This window comes from Buteo buteo, chromosome 4 (genome assembly GCF_964188355.1).
Source record: "Buteo buteo chromosome 4, bButBut1.hap1.1, whole genome shotgun sequence".
NCBI lineage: Eukaryota > Metazoa > Chordata > Aves > Accipitriformes > Accipitridae > Buteo > Buteo buteo.
In genome coordinates, this window is record NC_134174.1 from 18,739,557 (window position 1) to 18,764,001 (window position 24,445).

Sequence of the window (24,445 nt, forward strand, 5' to 3'; positions counted from 1 at the left end):
ATTTTTCACCAGCTCCAAGGAAGTCTCCTAACTAAGAGAGCTGTTACAATGTGGAAAGGATTAGTTGCCTAGATATCCTGAGGGGTTTCTCTTTTTTACTGGTTTGTTTTTGGTTTTGGTTTTTTTTTCCCAGTTGCGTACTGATCACACAGTAACTACCATCAATGACTTTTTCTAATAAGAGGAAGGCAAAAAAACTTGAGACTTTTCTTATCCCAGGATATGATAGGATATGATATGCATCTGTGTTTGTGCATATGGGCATGCATTTATGTGTGTAAGATTGTATCTACAATCTCAGTGTTCACTATGAAACTCTCACTGTGTAGGAGAGGATGCAACATATCAGTTATGTAATCGTATTAAAAAAAGAGGAGAATTGTTCTGACTTTATAACATTTGCCTGACTGTGCAGAGGTTTATGTGAAAGGTTAAGCAACCAGTCCAGTCTTGATCTTTTACTCCTGTCTTCACTGCTTGCATTGGTGAAAAGGATAATTGGTAGGAAGGATTGCCAGATGTAAGTGGAACAGGGAACCATTAAATATTCATTGTTGAGAATGGAGCCAAATTTCCCCTTCCTTGCAGTTCAAAGGCCTGGTTCTTCACTGCTTTGTGTTTGTATAGCCATTTACAACTGGGCAGATTGCATGGGAAATAGTATTACTGACCTCAATAGGAAAATGTGAGTTACTAGCAATATATAAATTTTTGTGCATAAGGTTTATATAAGCTGTGCATACATGTCAACTTGATGCAATATGTGTACATCAAAACATCCTTTCACAATCTATATATTTCATCCATAATTCACTATTCTTTCCTAGTGAATGTCATCTATAATCCACACATAAAACATATATAAACATGCACATACATATGCATACATAGATATATACACACAAATACGCATATATGTGTATATTTGGTATTTAGGCAATAATTTTACTTGTGTGTTCTGGTTGGATACTACTGCAAATTTCAGTTATGTCAAAAAATATTCTATCATCTCTGAAGTTTTTGAGTAGGGAGTATAGCGTAACAATTTTAAAGTATACACAATTTATATTACACATTATACATACAGATACTATATATACACTATTCTATAATACAGTTTTATATACTTTTAAGGATTTTTGCATAGTTAGAAATAGTTTATGTATACGCTTTCCTCTTATTAATGTCTTTGGATCTTTTACTGAATTTGCTTTTCCAGCAGTGACAAAGTTTCCAGTTTTGTTGCATTGAAGATATCAGAATTCAGGTATTAAATGGAATGGTATCGGAATAAGCTTATCTCATATCAACAGAGCAGTTCTGTTATGGCAAATTGATATTAATATATGAAATCAGGAAGCAGTAGCAAAGAAAAATTGTCTGCTTGAAATTGCTAGAATAGAAGTGGCGAACCAAATTCACATATTTTAAAGACTAAAGCATCAACAGCCATAAGCAAGCAGCTATGTATATGAGAGTATAAACACAGTGTGTACTAGTGTATACACACAGTGTACACTAGTATATGCTGGTACATTATTTGAATCATTTAATCATGGAATGATTTAGGTTGGAAGGGGTGCCTCGAGGTGTTCTAGTCCAAAAGAGACAGACAGACCGTAGGGTTGTCATACAGTGCATAGCGGAGTACAACCCTGAAGGAGAGTGCCTTTGGCTTTGCTTCTATCTCTGCTTCCTGATCCCAGAGCACCTTTGTTCGTACAAAATGATGTGGTACATACAAAGTCATACAAAGTGAATGGTTCTTCAAATAGAGCTTTCACTTGGATAAGAATTAATTTGACAAATGTCCTTGGTCAGAATCACAGTTATTTAAGATGCAACACAAATTTCCTAAAGGGCTGGTGCTGGGAGTGTGGAGACTTTCTCATTATTCTGTTGAATTTGCTGTCTGTGAAGTTAGTGGTAAAACTTCCATTGATTTTATTGGGAGCAGGATTAGTCATTGTGCAAAGATTCATGTTGTACAGAAGATGTACAACTGTTTTCACTTAAGACTAGAGAAGGTTTGTAGTTCTTTAATTCATTAGGTTTCAGCAAATAAGAAGAACTGAATTTTGATTAATGCTACAATTCTCATGGTTTCAGCTCTGGGCTACTGTGAGTTTGATGGTGGTGTAGTTTCACTGAAGATAGTGCTGTATCCTCCTGTTAAGAGCAAAATGGTTAGCTAGTACAGAAGATATATGGCAACATCAGAAACTGAATCCTAGTTTTTTGATTTCCATTCCTGTTTTAAACCAAGACCATGTAATTGTTATTTAATATAGTCCTTTCTCTTAATGATAATAACACAATCACTGCTTTCTGTATATAACCAGGCTCATGTTTCTCTTGCAATGAGGTTAAATGATGTTCTCTTTATTGCAAAATGACTGTTTCCCTCTGCTGTTATCCTTGCCAGCATGAGACCAAAATACATGTGTGTGCATTGACATACAGATGAATAATGTGATATGTAGTTACAGCTGTGATTAATCATTCAGTTCACTACCCTTAGTTGCCCCTTAGGTCACACATGCTTGTGTTGGCCTATTTTCTCTAGAGATACCCTACTCAATCTTTGGTCTGAATGATTGGATTTGTCTTAGTGTCATAATGACTCTCCCTTTAACGGTTGCTGTAGAAATTCAGATTACCTATACCTAATTAAAATAACTTTATTTTGTTTGAACCTAATACATTTTGGATTTGAAGCATTTAGATAAAAGGTTATATGGCCTTTCAGAAACCCTTTTTTAATGAAATATTTATTGCCAGCTTTTCTGTTCTGATTCCTATCAGCTTATCCTCAGTTTTCATTCAAGGTGTTATATTGCCATTGGGAAAATTAAAATAAGAAGGGCAGACCATAAGTGGTCAACATGACCATGTATATCTCATATATGTACGTGAATTGCTTGATATCATTCAAGTTTTATTGTATCTAGTGAGTGCAAACATTCATTCAATAAATCTCTCTTTGCTGCTTTCTTACTCATCCCTGTGGGATCATTCTCCTGTCCATGAATTTTATACTTTCTCTTGCCTACATACCATTACCACAGAAATACAGTATCACTGACCTAAACAACTAAAGTATATTCACCAAAAGGAAGGCAGAAAATGTTAATGCTTTTCCATAATGTTAACGGTTCTCCTTCAACATTTCCTCTGGATGAGGAACAGCACTTAGTTACTCTCAGTGCTCTTTAACTTGACAGCTTTCATGTTGTCCTCTGCACCAGAGAACTTCTGGTCAGTGCTGCTTCAGTGTGGCCCATGGAGCTGATCAAATCTCACATCCTCTTAGTTTTTCTTCTTAGACACTTAGCTGATGAAAGTTGGAATACAATTTATGATACTTTATGATAAACTTAATCCCAAATTTGAGAGGATAATTTAGTGTCATCCACCAGACAAAGTCAGAACACTGAAATATTTACTACAGTCAATATTGTGGTGGTAAAGTTCTAGCAAGTAGGTGAGAACAAACAATGCAAAGCATACCCAATGCCAGATCTGGACGTGACATTATTTTTGCATATGGCATTCCCTTAAAACTTAGTGGCAATTCTTCTTACACAGATAGTTTCTACTTTGAAATTTTTCTCTGGGTTGGACTAAAAGTTATATATTGTAAAGTAAAAATATTTCATCCATTGAGTACAGTATCATAAAGACCAGAGTTACTCATTCACTCTGTGGTATTAGTATAATAGCTATTGGGAAGGAATTTGGCAAATAGCTTATATCTTATGATCAATATGAGAAGCAATACATTCCAAATAATCTTCAACTTCAAGGTCATATAGTACAACACATCCTTCAGTGAAGTATATGTGTATGCATATAAGTGTGTGTGTTTGTCTAAGTACACATTTTTTTGTATTTAGAAAACAGTTAACTAAGGTCTATTCTATGTCTTAGGAAGCATATTCCAGGATGGTACACCATGAGTAATAGTAAACTTAGTTCATCAAAATGCTGAGTAAAACAGTGACAGGCCGCATTTTTGTTCCTTTTTATTAAGGACCTTGATCTGAGGAAGTATTATTTATTAGGCATTCATTGAGAAATTGATAGCATAATTTAACTTTTTATTAGCTAGTAAAACTGATAAGCAGTACATAAAAAGATGGACCTTGTTACGGAGGGAATAATAATAATAAAAAAGGTTAATTTAAAGTTTTTTAAAAAGTCATCAGTGTAAAGACTTTTTAACATTGCCTTCTATGGGATGAGCACATACCTTGAAGTTTTGCTTCTGTCGATAGTTTTATTTGTGTCTATTTTACAGCTGCTAAGTCTAGTACAGAATGGATTTGTACACTTAAAATGTTTTCAGCTTTTCTGTATCTTGAGATGAATTCTATGTCTGGTGAGAACACACATGACATATATCATCTTTGAGCATAAGCCCCTCTATATTGTGTAGAGGTGAAATAATGGATGTTGTGAGTATGCAATGACTGAACACTTAGTTGTGTAAATGGAAGACATTGTTCCTGATAAAGGGGACACAGGAAGACTTATTGTGTATGTCTATAATCTTGAGCCCTTTACTGGTTTGTAAAGGTGGGTGGGATGACTGTAGTCCTTGTTCATTGCACTGTCTTTGGGCAGCCTTGGATATATATGAGCAACTTAAAACTTCTTTTGCTGTCACCCTCCTCTGAGTTGTGCAGAAGAGAATCTTATCCCATAAATGGTTATCTTCTTGGAGGACTACAAATGAGGATATAAAAATCATGGATTTCATCCATGAAAAATTTTAGTTTCAGCATGCACCTGTTTCATAAGTCATTTTGAGTAAAATGGATAAAAATGGAAAATGCAGCAGTGAAGCTGGCCCAGATAGAAAATCACTCCTCCAAGTCTGTAGAACAGCTGAGAATAATAGCCAGCATACTCATGCTTCTCTGTCACACTTGCGTAAAGCACTGTTCCCAGACGAACCTTTAAAATGAAAGCCATCACTCAAATCCATCAGTTAAGAATCTTGTCAAGTTCACTTCCTCTAGTTGGTGTTGAAGTTTGGTTATTAGTCCAACAGACAAGATACATTTATTTAGCATACTACCTCTGTATTTCTTAACTTTTAAGACAATGTGATTGTCTAAAACCTTGGTGATGTACCTGCAATAGTGGGGCTTGTGTGTTAAATCTAGCCATGTGCTCAGCATAGCACCTACATGAGGGACTTCATTGCTCCATGCAGCAAACACAGAGAGGCAGGTACTGCTGAGGAACATTACACTGTTCTTGTGTGCTCAGTAATGAAACTCTGAGAGAGCTAAGCAAGAAGAAACAGCAGATGCAGCAGACACATGCTATTCTGTTCTGGTCTTTATGATGTGCTTGATTTGAGAATTCATGCTAGCACCAAGAGCAATTGAACCTATGCACCATAAACTTCCTGTACGGTCACTGCAGAGAGGGGCACTTCAAGAGGTGCAAATTCTGCCTGTTGAAGCTTTGGGCCTGAGGAACCTTTGCGTGCTCAAGATTCTCAGCGTGAAGCTCTGATTTGGGTTTGTCCATAATGCTTCTAATTATCGTCATATATTATTCAGTGAGATTATTTCTTCTCAGGTGTAGTAAGACATTCAAAACTGTTAAAATTTGTTTCCTTCTTGGATATGGGTACCATGATACTTCAGTGCCTCCATTTTTCAGTGTTTACTTTTGCAGTGTTACTAAGGTAAGTTTATATTTCCCTGTGGTTATGTGTGAGCTGTTGTCCCTATATGTTCTCAGTAAGTGCAGTACCACAGAGTACAAAGTTTAGAGAGACAATATTTTGTATGGAGAATGTTTATGGACTGTTTCCCTGAAAAAAATGGCAAAAGAATGACACTAGCTACTAGAACACTTTCTCTGTTACCTGGTGATTTCAGGTTAAACCTACCATCTAGACTACCAAAAACCCAACTGCATCACAGTGCCAACACTAGAAAGAAAATGGATTTTTGTGTCATAGGCTTTTGCAAAAAGGGAAAAGTAGTTTTACAGGCAGTAGTCAAAATAAGCAGGCTTATTTTAAAGAAATTATTTAGATCTGCTAAGAGTACAGTGGATGATTTAACGTGATCACATTTGTCTTACAAAAATGACAGAAAATTTCCATCATTTGAATTTTTTATTCATGCAAATACAAGTTAGCATATGGCATGTTAACAAGGCTGGATATTGTTAGGTAGCAATTGTTTTCAGCTGCATACTTTGGCCTCCAGGTTTTCAAATCTGCCACAGGCATGGAGTAATGACATAGTTCTTATTGAATAGGATATAACTTACTTCCTGGCGGATGGTAATTAGAAGTTTGGGGTTATTATTTCTGCAGTTTAAGGACTAAGACATATTGACAGGATCTAACAAAACAAAATTTCAGCATATTGATTCTCCTTTCCCACATGACACCTACTGCACCAATTTTTACCCCAAATCTGCTGTTGAACCCAGAATCTTGCAGTGCAGATCTTGATACAGGTAGGAAGGGCACTTGTAATGATGACTTTTTAAAGCCTGTGTTAAATATGTAAATAGTTTTCAAGTCATTCTAGAATAACAAATATTTTGATTGTAAAAAGGAAAACCCAAGAAGTTAAAAACACTGTTTACCTGTTCTGCTACGTTATGTCTACTTCTGATATATGGCTTTATCTGCATGTTCCTTCAAACTGATTTCATGCTCCCTGCAGTGACATATTTTGCTAACACAACAGACTTGTTCCTTCCTGACATACAGCTTCTGGCTCCAACAAATGTCAGTAGCTTTTTAGACAAACCTGTGCTTTTTATTCCTGTCTTTCTCAAGAGAAATATCAGCATCCCTCCAATAACATTTTTCCCCCTACGGCTATTCTGTTTGTTTTATAAACAGGCTAGGTTTATTTTACATGTAGAGGCTGGTAAAGACATGGAAGCATGTTTTTCTTCTTTCTTTTTCTGTTTCTAACAGTTTTAAATATTTTTGGGAAAGTAATAGAGTGACAGCCACTTCCCAGCTTATGCAAATAAGCGTAGTTTTGTTTAATCCTGAATTCATGCAGTTATTTCCTTTTTGTAACCAATAGAGGCCTCCAGAAGCAATTAACTAAACCTGCATGAAAAGGAGTGAACAGGAGGCCCTCGGAGCTGCAGGTCCTCCTTGGAGGAGCTCTGTGTAGCAGAGATTTCTAGTTCACACTGAGTTACACAGAGGCAGAACTTACTTAGAGAGAATGGACTGAAACGCCTTGTCATTTCTACTTATTTTTGGTAGCATCGGTTGTATGATTTCCTTATTCGTAAGGTCTGCTCTTAGGTCACTATCCAAAAAGAGACATGGAAACTCAATACAAAACCCCAGAAATTACTAGGGTAGGGGGGATAGTTCTATAATATTCATGAAATCAACATTAGTGGGATTCTTTTGGAGGATTTTTTTGTGAATACGCATTAAAGGCATTTCTCAAGGACGGAAGTTGTGATCTCTGTCGCTGAAATGGGGTGCAAGGGTCACTGGCTCTCCTGGTGCTGCAACTTGATGGATTTCCAGTCTCCATGCTGGAATCAGTGAGGTCCTCCCCAGGAGACCCAGCAGGGCAGGGCTGGGCAGCCAGGGAGGCACCAGGGCAGCTCCGGCACAGGCACCACCTCCCTGGGGATGGGCCAAGGCCAGGCCAGGCTGCGGGCCGCAGGTGGGCCTGGCTCAGCAGGGCCCACGGCTGGGCAGGGCAGGGCAGGGCAGGGCAGGGCTGTCGGGACCTGGAGACCGGCCCTGCTGGGGCAGGGGCTGGTGGCCCTGGTGGGCCGGCATGGGGTCCTGGGCTGTGGGCAGGGTGTGCCAGGCAGCGACGGCGAGGCCTGTTGGAGCCCTCACAGCCCTGATGCGAATTTCTCTCTCAATACTGTACTTCAGCCGTGGTTTACTTTTTCTTTCTTTGTTTTGTAAAATGCAGCATATCAAATGTGTCCGTTTTGACCTGAGACTGTACAGGAATTCGAAAAATGACATTGCCATGTCCGAAAGCCATGGTATCAGCATGAATTACTTTTTAAAAAGTAATGTACCAAATAATGGGGAAAGTTACTTAGAATTAGGTTCACATATATAAACGCCTTGCTTCCGCATTTATTTATACATCCTTGGCTTGATTTTTCAAGCCTTTTCTGGTCTGGAATTCCCCTTTGTACCAATTCCGTTTGAGAATTGCCTTCAGAAACTTAAATCTCGAAGTCTGGTTTTACTGAACTTTGGGTTTACATTTATTTTTCTTTCTGTTATGCTTTTAATAATAAGATATAGGGGAAATGTTTCATAATTATGCAATATTAAGCAATTACATACAATAGCAGTATCAGGTGCAATAAGTTAGGGCATTAATCTTATCTGGGAAAAAAAGAAATCTCAAAATGGGTCCTGAATGTATCTTGAATCCCCACAGACTCTATTTTCTTTCCTGTGCAACTATTTAGAAGAGTAGGATCTATCTTAATTAAAATTTACTGCTTATTTCAGAATGGAAGGGCTGAAAGCTATTTTCCTATCCTCTTAATGTCTTTGCTGTTTATGTGCTTGAGATGGCTAAGTGGTAGTCTGAAAATTGCAGTAAGATTAGTTATTACTAAGGGGACATAATGTACTGTTTTGTTGCAGTGGAACTCTGAAAATACTAAAACTGACTCTTAAAAGGAGAAGGCATTCATCGTATTTTTCTCTTGTTATCCATAAGTTTTACTTAACTGGGTTCTACAGTGAGTTTTCCTTCATAAAATGAACACTAAAAACATATCTTTTGAGACAAATTCTCTTCTTTTATACCACTAAAATCCAGAATCACTCCTTTTAAGATTGGGAAGATACAGAAGTCACATGGTAAGGTTGATTCCAGCCAAATATAGCTCTGAACCAGTAATGAAGTAGATCTATGGAAAGTTTTGAAAAATTTTGTCTGCTGCTTTTTAGTTTACTGGGCACCTGTGGGTTGCACCAATAAATTAAGATTATCCAAATTAGTTACTTTTTGTTTCAGACAGTGACATTGGTCCTGTCTTATTCTACTGACAGCATAATCGCAGCCTCAGGAAAAACTGGTAAAGACTATTTTAAACAAGTTGTCTAACTGTACTAGCATGAAGAATTGCTTTTTGTAGTCTGTTACTTAAACAGCCACAACATTTGTTTCAATAGAAGGGTACAAGGTCCTAAATAATATATGAAGCATCTTGGAAAAATGCTTTCAATGTCAGTGACTTTAGTAACAGAAAAGGGAAATAGTGTATTTCCATGAATATATTCTATTCAAAAACTGAAATGCCCTTGTATCGCATAAATTAAGGTTGAAACAATGTTCTTATTTCATAGTAATTCTGAAATTGTGCTGATTCATTTGAACAGGTTTTTCCCATACTGAGTTACAGACGCTGAGCCAATTCTGATCTGTTACTTTAGATTAAATATGTTTTTTTCAGAAACATTGTGGGAGTTGCTCTTTCTTATTTTTATATGGGTTGGATTTCCACAAACTTTGCTATTGTATCTTAAAAGTGACCACGATTCTTTGGGGCAAACGTATTCCTTGTCATAATGTCTCTCATTCTGAACTAGAACTGAAATAGAAAACGTGATAGGACTGTCTGAAATCGGATTATGTTAAATGTAAGACAACTTCTTTCAGGACATTTTCTTTGAGGAAGGATATATAACAAAAAAAATCAAATTCCATTTAAATATATGCTTTTTATTTTTTTTTTTTTTAATTGAAATATGTTTAAATATTTGTTACACAAGTTGACGTCAAACTGCAAATCATGAGTGACACTAAGTACTTAAGTTCCCCCTTATTTCAGTGGGAATTGTTCATATTCAGCTCTGCTTAAGAGTTGGCATGGCTCTGTTGTCAGAAAGACTTCAATATTGTAATAGAAAACTACTGAATATATTCCTATGATCTGATTTTGAAACAACTCCTGCATTGTGTTCACTGACAAAAGAATATCTGAATCTAGCCAAGAATTTTAATAACATCTAACTTGATGCATTTTGAACTAAAAGAGCTTGTGTTGCTAGGCATCAAATTGGTGATGCGTGGAAAAATTGTTCACTGAAAATATAATATAAGCCTGCATGTACAATTCAGAAGTAGATTTTCTGGATGAGAATGAAATCTAAAACCCTGGAAAGACCTGTATATTTAGATCAAGTTTTATTTTCATTGTACCCACAGATACCATGAGTTCATAATCTGATTTTATTTCTTTAAATGAATTTGAGGGAAAGTCTTCAGCTTGTCAGCATGCATAAATTAAAAATTTGTAATATCTTTCACTTGCTTGCTATAATCAATGTGGATTAGACAGATTTTATTTTCTTTTAGAGAACAGAAATATTTTTCTCCACACAGAAAACTAAAATATTATCCCAGGTACCCTGCATGTAATATGAAAATATTTACTACTTGAGGGTTTTACCTATAACAATACAGATCTTTCAAAAGCTTTGTTCTTTCAGCAGTGGCATATAGTTGACAGAGGGCTTTTAGTAGTACACATAAAAAATTCCATTTACTTTTAAACTTTTCAATAACAAACTCTTTTCTTTCAAGAATGTGAGTACTAAAGAACTTATAAAAATATAATAGTTTTACCTTGAGATATTTCCTGCACCATTTGCTAAATATATGTCCCTAAACTCACTGATTCCTACAGACTTCCATGAAAGCCTCACAGAGAGCAGTTTCAGAACTGATCACAATGGGACTTCATTCAGAAAAAAGCAAAATAGGTGCTGAGTACAGCAATTACTGTAAAGAAGTCCATCAGTGCAAGCAAGAAGCCAAAAGCTTAATCCTGTTGTATTTGGAATTTTAACGGTTCTGGGGTTTTTTGGTTTTGATTTAGTTTGACTCTACATTTTTAATTCAGAATCCTGTAGTTTTCCTTTTTCCTGAAAGAATTCCATGTAGAAGCATGTGTGTTTGTGGTGGGAGAGAGAGGGGATCTATCAATTGGCATTTTAAGAATGTAGTATAACATTATAGAAGAGCATTAAAGAACCTGAACCTTTTCTCTGTTTAGTAACCAGATGGCGGCAACACAAAATCAAATAACTTCCAGCGAGGTCTTCATTACTAAAAAAAACTTATAAAATAAATATTTATAAATTAGAAAATATTCATAAATATAACATTTTTTATATATAAAATAATATTAAAACAATAAAAACAACAAAGAAATACTCACTCATTTACTTGGAAAACTGGATGATGGTAACTCTGAAATAATCTTTGTGCTTGGTCCATAAAATAAAAAATGACATCTTTTTTTCTTGGAAGAAAAACTTTCAGACAAGGTTAGAATGAATCGGAGTTCTCTGATGATGCTTGCCTTCCCCCCCCCAGGATTATTTCATTCAGTTTGGAAGGTGGTGAATTGCTTTTTGTACTGCAAGTACATAAATACGATCTACTGAAAATATGGAGTCTTTATGACTGTTCCAGAGACTGTGGCTCTTAATCTCTCAAGTGGAAAAACTCCAGTGAAACTCCACCCGCTGCTGCCCTGAGATTTTTTCTCTGTGCTTAGGAGTGGAGGGCGTTCAGAGGCTCACAGATGAATGGCCTTTTTTCATTAATACCTTTGAAAGAGGTCACTATGTTAACTTCCCTGAAAGTGAAAGGTATCCTAATTCTTGAAACTCAGTATTTACAAGAAGTATATTCCTTTTGTTCCATCATTTTGTACCCTACATTTCTAGGTTAAATTGTTAAAAAGCAAAAGTAGCATACATGTCATCTAAGTAAGGTACTCCTGTAGACTTAACCTCTCCTTAATGAGAGACAGAGAGGACATGATTTACAGCAGGATGACTCTCTCTCTGGAGATGGGCCTCCATAACCTTAACTAATTCTTTTCGTGCTTTACAGCCACTTAAAGTCAAGTAACAGTGGATGTACACTATGTTGCAGTGCTCAATATACTTGCAATATTTTCACCCTGTGACACAATTACCAGTAAGTATTTATGTCATATATATGGGAAGAGCTGCTGCAGCTCTACAATAACTTTTAATTTTCTTCTGCTATAGAAATCAGAATGGCAACAGAGAAATGATCTTTAAAAAAAATTAAAAAAATCTATGAAGTGTTTTAAAAATCTTTCTAATTTTCCCTTAATTTTAATAGCTGTACAAAATTCCTTGAAAGGCAGTGTGACATTATTTTTGTATAGCAAGTGCTCTCGTTTAGGTATCCCAGTTTTCAAAGTTCATAAAAAAAAATAAGGTCACTATGCCTGAAGAAATTATCATCTCTGAACAAAATAAACAGAGGAAAACAATCATTAAAAAAAAATAACCCAGCTGGCTCAAAATGAACCTATGCAGAACTAAAACTGGACAGGTCCAAAAGCAGAAAAGATTATCCATAGGTGTTCTTATTGATAGACACTGCTTGCATTCCCTGGAAAGCTTTTGGCTTTCATAAATTATCTTGACATAAAGCTTTCTTGTTCTTTTTTCTCTGAGTATAGTCCTTATTCACCTTCATTGTGCTGTAAAGCTAGTTCCTTTCCTCTGAAATAGGGTTTTATGTAATGATTCACCTAGATTATATGATTTACTATATCTTTTAATGAAAGCAACAATAGTATAAAGACTTACAGATAGTGGAGAATATGGCAACCCATACTCTCAGGAAGACTTACACATACCATATTTATGCTTCCACTTTTTCTTTGGTTTCCATTCAATTTCTATTCTCAATGCAGGACTGTAATCATGATGTTCAAATGCCTAGGGGGTCAAGATCTAAATACACCTCTGATTATGTCTTTTTTATGTGATCTGCTAAGACAGCTGTATTCCTTGGGAGCAATACATCTCCTGCAACCCAGATGAAATATATTAGTGATGGGAGAAAAAAAGAATGTTTTTTTTTTTTCCAGTTCAAGATGCTTCAGTGTAGCTGGATTTCCCTTGTCCTTATTTGGACAATCATGTGCCACTATCTTTCTTGCTAAACCTTTGCTTTCTAATCCAAGATTTTGGAGGAAACAAAGGAAAAAACAGCATATAATACAGTAAAAATCCTCTCATCAGTATGTTTATCCTAAGGTGTTTTTATTAACAGTGGGTGAAAAAGAGTAGAAACCCAGGACTGACCATAAGTCATAAGTCTAGTTGCCAGCAGCCATTAAACACTATGGTGATAGTGTTCACTATTGTGAATAACATATCTGTATTTATAAATGCCTAATGTATATTACTTACATATATGTCATATATTTGCATGAATTTGTAGAGTACCTTGTTCCATATTCATCTTTGAGATCCTCAGTTTTACCATGTTGTAATTCACTGCAGTGTAGGAGTCACAGCAACATAAAATTTAGGTGGCTTAGCAGTGAATGAGTCACAATGCTGTTGACAGCCTACAATATTTTGCTATTCTGACAGTTTCAAAACAGTATCCACACAATAGGAAGCATCATAAGGTGGTTCTGAGAAGAATAATCTGGGTAAACTTGTATTCTGAATGGACAAAATGCAGTATACAGAAATATCATTATGCTTTTAGACTTAAATTAAATGCTATTCATATATGTTTCAGGTTTTTGTGTTTGAGTTTTTTTTAATTTTGATGATCATATAGATGTAAAATTTCTGCTTTTTTGTCTCATTGCTCTTTTTCAATATTTCAACAGCATAAAAATAATTTACTGTGAATAGTATTTAAACTGCATAACTTTTTTATAAATACAATATTGCATTTATTCCAATCTTATTTTTTATGAAAACAAAATATAGTAAGCCTGTGATTTGCAGATATGTTTTTGCACGTATTTATTTGAAGGTTTATAATTGATTGCCTACAAAGACAAAATTGAATAGAAATTATATTTACTACTGTACCATAAAATCCAGAAAATATATGTAATACAAAGTGATAGCTGGGATTTTTTTCAGTTTTACTATGCATTGAAATTCAATAATGTATCTTTGTTGCTTGTAAAAGGTAGTATTTTAGTATACTAGTAGCCTACTATTAGTTGTACCAGAGGAAGTGCATGATTTTGAATGTATAACATTTACTTCAGACTAATATTCTTCATTAAAGAATTTTTTGCAGCTTTTTGTTTTACCTTTCATAGCACGGTCCAAATGCAGAATTAGGTGGGATAGATTTCCTTAGCATTCAGGAGAAGCTACATATATTGGAGAAGTCAATAAAAAGCAAACAATGTTACTGAGCTAACGGAGCAGTGTCATTTTACTGTCATTTGCAGGATGGCTACATAGTAAATTTAGTAAGAGAAAAAAGACCAGCTACTTCAAATATGAGTCAGGTAGAGAATGAATTACTGTTCAGTTTAGATGAAGCAAGAGCCAAAGGACTGACAATCTGGTCAAACATGGGCATACTTAGAATGACTTTCTTTCGAAAACAACATGCAAAGCAGTTAAGATTTCATTATATTGATGGACATGTGGGGAAGTTTTTTGTTTTCCATATACTTTTTAATTTATTTTATGAAAGTATGTAAAGAGCACACCATTTAAATTTCATCGCTGTAAAAGCAAATTGTTCCTTTACTTAGCTGACATAAGTAAAAGTAACCTGTGTGACCTCAGCTCTCTGGCTTTTATGGAACAATAATCTTTTTCTGACAGAACCAGTTTGCAGGGTTTTCTTATGTCCACCACAAAGAAAAATTGTATGTCATCTTGGTTTTATTATATCCATCAGCTGACGGCCCATTTTTTGTGGAGTGTCTGCTGTGGCATAGGGCCGTGACTCTATTCGGCTGTAATAGATTGCCTGTAGTGCATTCAGTGACTCTGGTACCTGTTGCTGGTTCTTTTTCCAGGTCAACTGGCTGCAGGTACATGTGAGATTGTTACTTTGGACAGAGATAGCAGTCAGCCCCGAAGGACTATAGCCCGACAAACAGCTCGCTGTGCATGTAAAAAAGGACAGATTGCCGGTACAACAAGAGCAAGGCCAGCCTGTGTTGATGGTAAGAAGCAAAGATCTATTCAGTTGGTTTCTGCCAATGCAAGAGTGGTGTAAACTGGTAGTGTCTCATAAAAAAATAAAACCTCTATAGAAGAAATTTTCATGTGTCCCAACTAGCAATGGCAATACCATTGAAATTCCCCAAAAGGGTATTACTGACTAATAGCACAGATTATTTCAGTTACAGTTTTTTAATTTGAATTTTCACTTTTGCTTTAGCTTGATATGCAGTTGAATGTTAAGAGCATGGTGCTGTTGTATTTTGCATGTGATGATAGGATCAGCAGTGAAATGGCATTCTTTTTTCCCCTACTTTTTTATGCTTTATAACATTAAAAAAGCACTGCAAAAGAGCCTCAAGGTTTTAGCCCTGGGAAGCTAATGTGACTGCTCCTGTGTGATGGTAATGTTGAAAACACCGATACTGTAGTTGGAATATAATATCTGAATATACCTCACATGTCCAGCATTCCTGCTCTCCTTAAAATGTTGATTCTGTATGATTCACTGCAGATGCAGTGATAGCATGCAGCTGGAAAACTGCTGACATATATGGAGGTATGAAAATATTTCACTTTGAAATGATTTTTTGAGACAAATGAATTTCTGTGTTACAGCTAAATAAGACATTAACAGTGGGACAATCTTCAAGACAGGTCTGCCAGTGCAAGGCTATTAGCAAGCATTCATATTAAAAATAAAATTAGAGACACATTGAAAATAGTTGCTACAAAATTGTATGTTTTGATGTAGGCTCAGTTAACAAATGTAAAAAGAAGATGTTTATGTATAGAACTATAATAAATTCACAGATTGGCTTTGAATACTGGCTGGTTTGAGTCCTCAGATAAAAATATTGCTAAGAACACCCTAAAGTTGTCTCAGAATTTGGTCTTACCAGTGATTATCAAAGACGACAGCTCAAAGGAGATTTCAGAGCCTACCCACAAAACTAAATATAGAACATCATGCACATTCTATTTTTGCATTTTCCTTTCACTGTTTTTGGTATGCTGTAAGACAGTTTCTTAGTTGTCTCTTTCATAATGTGATACTATATCCAGTAATTCTCTTCTTTCTTGTTTTATTGTAAGATCATAAGACTTAATTGCTTAAGAAGGGAATGATTTTATTGTGTCATTTATAGTTGTAACTTTAGCAAAAATACTTGTTAGCAATTAAAAATTTCAACATATGTTTCCCATTTTAAACCAACAAAGTTCTAAGGGAAAATATGAGTTTTGCATCATCTGATGGGAACTAAACACCATTTTTCCTCAGTCAGTTATGGCCTATGGTGAGATTCATTTGCCATAAGTTGGGTATCCGAAGTTAGTGGTCTAACTCAGTAACTCTGGTTTTCCTTTATACCCAATGGAGAGCAAAAGGCACCTTCTCAGTGTAATTTATCTCATCCTAAGTGCCTAAGATAAATCAGATGTAGAACTCTGGTAGTCACTGTTTCTCTGTCTTGCCTTAAGACACCTGTGGGAATGAGACTTGTAGCTAGAATGTATGTGTCAGTAAGAAGACATGTCTGTATGTCAATCCTCCAATTGCTGCATTAGCTTAGTTTCCAATATGGATGGTTTGAGGTAATTTAATATTGGAAAATATTATGTATGTATGTATTTATTTTATTGGGAACTCAAAAAGAAAGTCTATTTCAAGTTCTGCTTTTGCTTTCTATGTGCTTGATCATCATTTTATGAAAATAGGGAACTGGATGACAGGATCTATGGTTAGATATTGTGTAATCAGGGAGGGTTCTTTATGCAATACTCCACATTTGAAAAATAAGTGAGAAGTTCATCAGCTGAAAAATAGAGCTTCCCATTGACTTATGTGTCCAAGTATTATAATTCATTTTTTAAAGCTTTTCTACATAGCTCTAATAACATCTAATAACACAGTTCTTTAATATTTTGTGAAATGTTTGTAGTTAGAATGTTGAGCCCTTTGCTAAGAATGATAACTGCAAGATATGTAGGACATGCTACTTTGCTTTCCTGGACACTGTTAGGGATGTTTTCTAATCAAAGCTCAAAAAGGTTAATGGTACCTAGAACTGTATATCAAGTTCCCAAATGAAAAACAAGGCACAAGCCAAATCTTTGATCTGTAGGTTTTATTCATGAATGAAGTTTAAAAAAATAGTTTTACATACCATAAACACAATTATATAGGGAAGAATAAACAATCACTTTATCTTGTCTCTAATCTTCTGCTTGCAAATGAAGTTAGCAGATAAATTGGACTAAACAAGTATCCATCTGTGAATCTACCAGGTTCATAGTTTAAAGAATAAGCACTGAATTTTTCCGTACTGTTTATATTAATTTCTAGAATAAAGTGTTTCAAACACAGCTACTAAATGCTTTCTTGTGGACAGAACATGAACTCTACATAAAATTATGTCTGAGAAAAGCTAGTTTTGTCTCTGATAATAAGTCAAATACTGCTGGTTTAGGTATGCAACAACCAAACATAATTGTTTCGGTTTTGGGTTTTTTTTACAATAAAGAATCCCATTTTCTGAACAAACAAATAAATTCTTCTCTGAGCTTTCTTAAATAGGACATACAGTGTGCTTTTGCAAATTTTCTCTATTTACATTATAGCTGATGTTAAGAATGTAATTGCTATTTGAGATTTCATTTCTGCTATCAGAAAGAAAAAAATCTCATTGGGCAGTGGGGTTTTTTTTTCATGCCAGTCTTCTTCCAAAGATTTGCTTCTTTTAGTTTTATTCTTTATACAGTCTTGATTTTAATGAGATTATTTTTGAAATAAAGGTAGCAGAATTAGTCCTTAGACCTTTAATAATTAATGCAAAGTCATTTGAGAAGGAAGCAGGCATAGTAAGTGTGACCTGCTAACCTACTAACAAGAAAACATTAGCTGACAATTCTGTTACAGCTTCTGGCATGAGAGTGTTTTGAAGATTCAGTACCAAAGCTGGTAATTTTTACAACCTTAAAATGCATCATGTACCTGGCTACCATTTGTTCATTGTTTAATAGAGAGAAGTGCCTTAGAATATATTCAGTTATGCTGTCTGTTTCCTGGAGCTCTGAAATGCAAGTGTCAATTATTGCAGCAAAAAGAGTAAGTAATTTAAGGGCTCTTAAACCTCACAAGCATTGTCTGAAATTGCACTTGTCAACATAGCTCTTAGAGTAAGTCCTGAGTTGATTACCAAAATCCACTCTGCTTTCCACTGCTACATCAGCTAAGGCCTTTTCCTAAGAATTGAAAGACAGTATATGTCAGATAGATAAAACTGGAATTCTTAAAAATGAAAATGCAGTGTTTAGGGCTTGATCTGAGCAGAGCATGAAGAACAGAGAATTTCTTGAAATGTTTCCCTGTGATGGAGAATGCTGATTTACTCTTTATTTTTCTCTAGCAGTCTTTAAGTATGGCAGATTGCTAATGTAATCTGAAAAAATGGCATCAATATTCACCCTGATTTCAAGCTTGATTTAGTGCTGATTGCTTCATTCCTAGACCCACAGAGTCATAATGTGTATTTGGTATCTTTGGTTGTGATGTAATTTTATATTCATGAATGGAGGTTTTGTGATACTATGACAGTAGTTTGCCTGCACTTTTAGCTATATTATTATTATTATTTACAACTAGCATTCCCTAGTCTCTTTTTTGAGATCGAATTCCATAACAATGACCTCAGTTGCATTACTTAGATAAGAGATTATATTTCAGCATAGCAACTGGTTTATCACCAGAGTAATTTCCCTGTGTGTCAGTCAAGCTTCATCAGTTTTTTAAGCTGGAGCCTGTGAGAGATTGGAAGATAGCAATTATTTTCTATTTTTGTCCAGTACCTTTGCTATTTTAAACTTGTTTTAAAGCAAGTGACAAAAAGTCTTTGATAACAGTGTGTGTACATGTGCACCCATGGTTTGCATTATTTCACAAGAATTGTATCTATCTGAAAATAAAATGTGTTATTCCAAAGTGTTTCATAGAATACAAGTATATTAACCTGAGAAAAGTTTGATGAACATTTAAATGTTCTATAGATTCCAGTAATTCTGTCCGATATATATTTATAGCTCAAAAATAAAGAGCAATTTTCTCCAGAAAATAGAAACAGTTGATGAGAGGAAAAGTGGTATGACAGAAGTGGTTTAATTGCTTGAGAAAATTAGGATGGCAATCTTTAATTTGCTTACCTGAATTGTGTGATGACAAGATTCTCATGCTCCGGATTTGAGTTGTGGTTACTTTTATGTCCACAAAATGCTATGAGAAATCCCAGAACATTGACCCTGATATCCAGTATTCGTAATAGCTGGAGCTCAAGTAACTGAATTCAAAGTGTTCAGACAATTTATGTTGTAAATCAAAGTATTCTTTCTTTCTTTCTTTTTTTTTTTTTACTTTTTAAAGTTTTAATAAATTCTTAATTCTTTTGCAAGCATTGTAACAATATTATTTTCTATAGAAGCCTGGTTGATATAATTTGCTCATACATTATGATTAACATGCTTTTCAGCTGGCATTGATTGATTTTTGTTTAACACAGAAAATCAGGATCCACAAGGAAGCCACTTTAGTTTCAATCAATAATTCCCTGTTCATCTCATTATCTCTAGGAGTCTATGGGGAGGTGTAGGGGTCAGAACTGATCATTAATAGAATCCTAGGTCATGCACTTGAAACAAAACTGCCTAATACCTGGAGAGCTTCGTCATTCTAAAGTACCTTATCCATACTTGGGGGTGCGGAGGGGGGAAAGAAAAAATAGAAAAGAAAAAAAAAAGAAAATAAAGAAAAAAGAAGACTATAATGATTTTCAGAAATGGGAATTTTAGGTTTTACATTTATTTCGTTAATGTGCTATTTATATTATTTTATCCTCGTTTTATTCCAATATTTACAAATGTTTCCTCACTGTAAATATTATACATTTAACTTTGTTGCATTTAAGTTATGTCATATTTAAAACAAGTAAAACTAAAAGGCAAAGAGGGATGGATATGAAATTAAAAGGAGACTGAATAATACTATGTAGACATTTTGCTGGACCAGAAGCAGTGTACTGTATAGTGTGGAGGATTGGAGTCTAGGAGGAGAGTGGGACTATTTGGCCATAAAAGTGATTAGAGAGCTGGAACGCCTCTTCTGTGAAGAAAGACTGGGAGAGTTGGGGTTGTTCATCCTGGAGAAGGCTCCAGCGACACCTTATTACAGCCTTTCAATATACAAAAGGGGCTTATAAGGAAGAGAGAAAAAAATTTACCAAGGCCTGTAGTGACAGGAGAATGGGCAATGTTTTTAAACTAAAAGAGGGCAGATTTAGATTGGCCATAAGGAAGAAATCTTTTACGATGAGGGTGCTGAGACAAGTGTGGTGGAACAGGTTGTTCCATGAGCAATGGAGAAGTTGTGGATGCCCCATCCCTGGAAGCGTTCAAGCTGGACAGGGCTCTCAGCCACCTGATCTAGTGAAAGATGTCCCTGCCCATGGCAGGGGGTTTGGACTAGATGATCTCTAAAGGTCTTTTCCAATCGAAAACATTCTATGATTTTATGATTCTATTTGACCCTGGGCAAATGGTATTAATTACATAATGGTGGTAGCAAAACAGTTAGCTATTCTGCTAGGTAGTTACGAAGTTAAACAGGTTAGAACATATATCTAGTTTGCCTTCCTAGTCTTCTTGAGAGATTGGAAAGAATGATAATTACTTTGAACTGGAGCATATTTTGCCTCTAATGAACATTTTGGAAAAATTATCCTAATAAAATTCTGCTGGTTCCCTGGGGTCTGAAAGACAATATCATCCATTTTCTGGTTTTCCTTTCTCTATTTGCATAGAGAGCCTGGGTATCAAACCCCACTGTCAATACTAACATTACAATTGCTAAATCACAGAAAAGCTTAGAGCTTTCTTATGTTTTTGAAGATTCAAGTACACTAAACAGTTAAACTCATTGAGTGGCCAGTGTGTACAGAAGACCTTCTGTCTAGGAGATGTGTAGCACTCCTGAAAATTAAATCCCTAATTTGTGAGTACTTAATATTACTACTGAGTGAGAGGCCACATGGAATAATAAAGGAATGTATATGTGATGGTTTAATATTTGCCTGGGAATATTCTGACTGTGGTCATGAGTTTACTTTCGAAAGAATAAAGCAGTTTTGTTTCTAATCAGTGCTCTTAAACAATCCTAGAACTTGTTAACCAGTGGTCATATTTAATGTTGCATATGTTGCTGGTAGGGTGTAGTAATGCACTGCAATATTGGAACAGCTTTCAAGGAACAGAATAAATAATATTTTCATTGTTGCCTATATATCCTTGTTTTAAGTTTTAGTATACCTTCTGGAACCTTCACAGTCTTTTAGTGGGTTTTTTTTTTGTTATGATGTATCTGAGGTGTTCTAAACACTGTATATGCTCATTTATGAAATAATCATTGGGTAGTCATCTTATGCTGTACCTTAGAATATTAATAATTTCTACTTACTTTTACCTAGAAATAATTTTAAAAGAAAAAAATGTACCCTTAACTATATTTCTTTGTATAGGCAGTGGGGGAAGGATAGCAACTATGCTTCTGCTAGCACCATATGCATAAAACTTAATTTTCAACATGACTTGAAGAAGTAGTAATTCCTTTCTCCCTTTCCTCACCCCAACTCCCATGTATGCAGTCACAATTGCATCTGTACTTACAGATGCACCAAAGCATGTACACCACTTTATTTTCATGTAGCTGTCTCTAGATAACTCCATCAGAACTGTAGATTTTCCCAGTTACTGACAATGGAAGTGAAATTGTTTCTGTGACTCATGAGCTTCCCCTTTCAATGCATGGTACTGGGACATTATGACAATTTCCACCTTGTGCATCAGTTTTCATTTAGAAATGCAAGGGAAGTTGAGTTTCACTCCAGTTGCTTTGCTTCCTGCTCCAAACTGTTAAGGACAACATCTGACATTCCAAATCAAGCTGAGTAATAGTTCTTACCTAAATAATATCACAAGCTTGGTAAAATCTTACAAACATGCTCACATAAAATATGTTTGTTCTCTTTTGGTCATGAATGTCAAGTGTCAGTTAGAGATTGAAGTGTTGCTGGGGAGGAAATGCCACTGTTCAACCCCGAGACAGAAAGTGAGCAAACAAACATATCAGTAGCTGCAGCATCAATGGCAACACTGATGTGTCGCTAAGAAATACAGGGCGATAAGTTGGGTTTCCCCTCCTGACTGGGAATCCACAACAGGAATAACCAAAAAAGCAACCAACCAATGAAAAAGAAACAAACCCTTCTTAGGAAGGGAACAAGCAGATCAATAACTACCCTAAAGGAATATTTTCATCAAGACCAATAGTTAAGGGCTTTACGATGTTAGGAAATGTTTGGTACCTAAACTCAAATGATTGTGGCCCCACCTCGAGTACTGTGTGCAGTTTTGGGTGCCTCAATGTAAGAAGGACATCAAACTATCAGAGTGTGTCCAGAGGAGGGCGACCAAGATGGTGAAAGGTCTTGAGGGCAAGACTTGCCAGGAGCAGCTGAGGTCACTTGGCTTGTTCAGCTTGGAGAAGGCCAAGGGGTGACCTCATGGCAGTCTACAGCCTTCTCACGGGGGGCAGCGGAGGGGAAGGTGCTGATCTCCTCTCTGGTGACCAGCGATAGGACACGAGGAAATGGAATGAAGCTGCATCAGGGAACTTCAGGTTGGACATTAGGAAAAGGGAGAGTGGTCAGTCACTGGAACAGGTTCCCATTGGTCATGCCACCAAGCCTGTCAGAGTTTAAGGAGAGTCTGGACAACACTCTTAGTTATGTGGTTTATTTTTAGGTAGTCCTGAGAGGAGCAGGGAGTTGGACTCAATGATCCTTATGGGTCCCCTCCAACCTGAGATATTCTATGATTCTATGATTCTATGACTAAATGTGGGATATAGATGTAGACCAGGATTTTGCATAAGTCAGGTAGCAGAGAGTGAGTACTGATCACAGCTTGAAAGTCAGGCCCAGTATGGGTTTATGGGATCTCAGGCCAAGTACCTTTTTTTTTATTTTTTTGGTAGAGATCAACTGCTTCCTAATGGCAAGTAGATCTGTAAATCTCCTTCGATAGTCTAAGAATGTTTATGGAGTAACAAATCAGGGATGTAGAGGAATTAAGTTTAAATAATTATGTAACATATTGGCAGATTATTTTCTGCAAGATTCTGAAGGATTATACACCACAGATTGAGAGGAAACACTTTGGACATATAAGGGAAATAGATCTGGGATGAGTGTGAATAAAATGTAATTGAAGATAAAATACTTTTCTAAGCCTTGTACCTGTAACAAAGTGACCAAACTGGAATTACTTTTCACTCATAAGCATCCTCCTTTGTGGTTAAACCTGGCATCAATACACCATTTCAGTTTAAGAGATGGCTGTCTTTCTAAATGATAGGGCAGGGAAATATTTAGGAAAGCAGAATTTAATTATGTGATTTGGAAGGTGGCCAGGAACCAGGGGTTAACACTGGTACTGTTGCAAAGAGTGCTGAGAGAACTTTAATTGCCTGTAATGCTTCGTGCCTTGCTTTCACATTTCATCTGAAAGACACCACCTTCAGCCTCCCAGTGTTTCATTGGACGCATTAGTTCATCAATGCTAACAGCTTCGTTTCCTTTAGTTCCTTGACGCTCCTAAGCAGTCACCCATGCAGTCTAATCCTCTTTCATCTACGTGCTCTGATGGCCATTTCAGCAGAGAAAAATGGTTGGAGTTTATGTGACATTAGATTGTGGAACATTTTTCTGAGGGAGTGGCTAGAAGCCTAATTACTACAGACATTTTAAATTGAACTGAACAAAATACTAGGGAACATATTATGCATTAGCATAAGTATGCACTGCATCACTGGATAGAGTTTTCTGTGCTTAATATCTTGCGGCAGAGCACTGCCAACAGCCACAGCAGTCTGATTGCAGTCTGATTCATTAGCTAACTTCAGGCAATAGGTCAATGTGACGTTCCTTAATTCAGGAGTTTGGTCACTGTAAGCTCCCTCTGCAGACAGTGATAGGAGATGGGCATGGCAGAGGTCACACAGGGTCAATATTGGAATTGCCTTCTGAAAGCTTCGCTCTTTTTCTCTCATGGAATTAAAGAGAACATAGGATGACTAGCAGTGTAGGTTTTCTGCTTGAATGTAATGTGTGTAAACACTTCATGCCATCAGCTGCTCAGATTGCCTTCTGGAAAAGCCAGTGTCTTCACTGATTAGAGGCAGTTTAAGGAAAAAATGTAACATGTTTATATTACCCCCCTGCTTGTCATCCTATGTTCCAGTTATCCCCAGAAGAGGGGGGGAAAGAGAAACATTCAAAGCTGTTCGTATGTGAAGGTGGGCTTCTGTCAGGGCAACATGTTTATCTCCAGTGAGTCCAA

At 36.0% G+C, this 24,445-nt stretch overlaps 1 protein-coding gene across 1 annotated transcript in view; it reads left to right on the plus strand.

Moving 5' to 3' along the window:
- The window catches only part of TAFA5 (TAFA chemokine like family member 5), a 353,762-nt gene that overhangs the window by 220,649 nt on the left and 108,668 nt on the right, over positions 1–24,445 (plus strand). The window contains exon 2 of the mRNA XM_075024921.1: positions 14,854–15,003. Within this exon, the coding sequence (XP_074881022.1) occupies positions 14,854–15,003 (150 nt within the window). The remainder of the gene's footprint in view (positions 1–14,853; positions 15,004–24,445) is intronic.